General features: G+C 41.3%; 1 protein-coding gene across 1 annotated transcript in view; it reads right to left on the bottom strand.

Annotated features, from left to right (window-relative positions):
* LOC106819311 (ribonuclease P protein subunit p14-like) overlaps positions 1–157 on the bottom strand; it is a 3,014-nt gene extending 2,857 nt beyond the window's left edge. Inside the window, exon 1 of the mRNA XM_014823958.1 lies at positions 11–157. Coding sequence (XP_014679444.1) covers positions 11–66 — 56 coding nt within the window. The 5' untranslated portion in view covers positions 67–157. The remainder of the gene's footprint in view (positions 1–10) is intronic.
* Between the last annotated feature and the right edge of the window lie 412 nt (positions 158–569).

Here is a 569-nt window from a genome sequence, read left to right on the forward strand (position 1 = left end):
AACTACTTACAGTGAAACTCGCATATAGTGAAACTCAGATTTCGTAATTACTCTTCTCTCATACATCTTTATCACGTCGCATTAAGGTGGAAACACCAGCTCAAAAAATAACTTGTAAGTTGTGGAATCTTGCTGAAATGAATCAAGTTGAAAAGACTTCGCGCCACCTATCGGAACTAATATAAACTAATTTTCATCTATTTCAGTTATTTTTAATTACCACCGATTCCCAAATTACCCTTTGTATAAATGTCACACCGTTGACACAGACTTTTGTAGACATACATACAACTGTTTATTGACCCATGTCTTTATAGTTAGCAAGTGGAATGCTACAAATTCTTACACACGCAGCCACGCTCAGCCTGCATGCACACACGCACGTACCCACGTAGATACACACAGAGAAAGGGAGAGAGAGAGACACACAGAGAGAGACAGAGAGAGAGAGAGAGAGAGAAAAAAGAGAGAGAGAGAGAGAGAGAGAGAGAGAGAGAGAGAAGAAGAGAGAGAGAGAGTGTGTGTGGGTGTGTGTATGTGTGATACACGCCCGCACACACGTACGCACA

Source organism: Priapulus caudatus, unplaced genomic scaffold (assembly GCF_000485595.1).
Source record: "Priapulus caudatus unplaced genomic scaffold, Priapulus_caudatus-5.0.1 Scaffold3146, whole genome shotgun sequence".
Classification (NCBI taxonomy): Eukaryota; Metazoa; Priapulida; class Priapulimorpha; order Priapulimorphida; family Priapulidae; genus Priapulus; species Priapulus caudatus.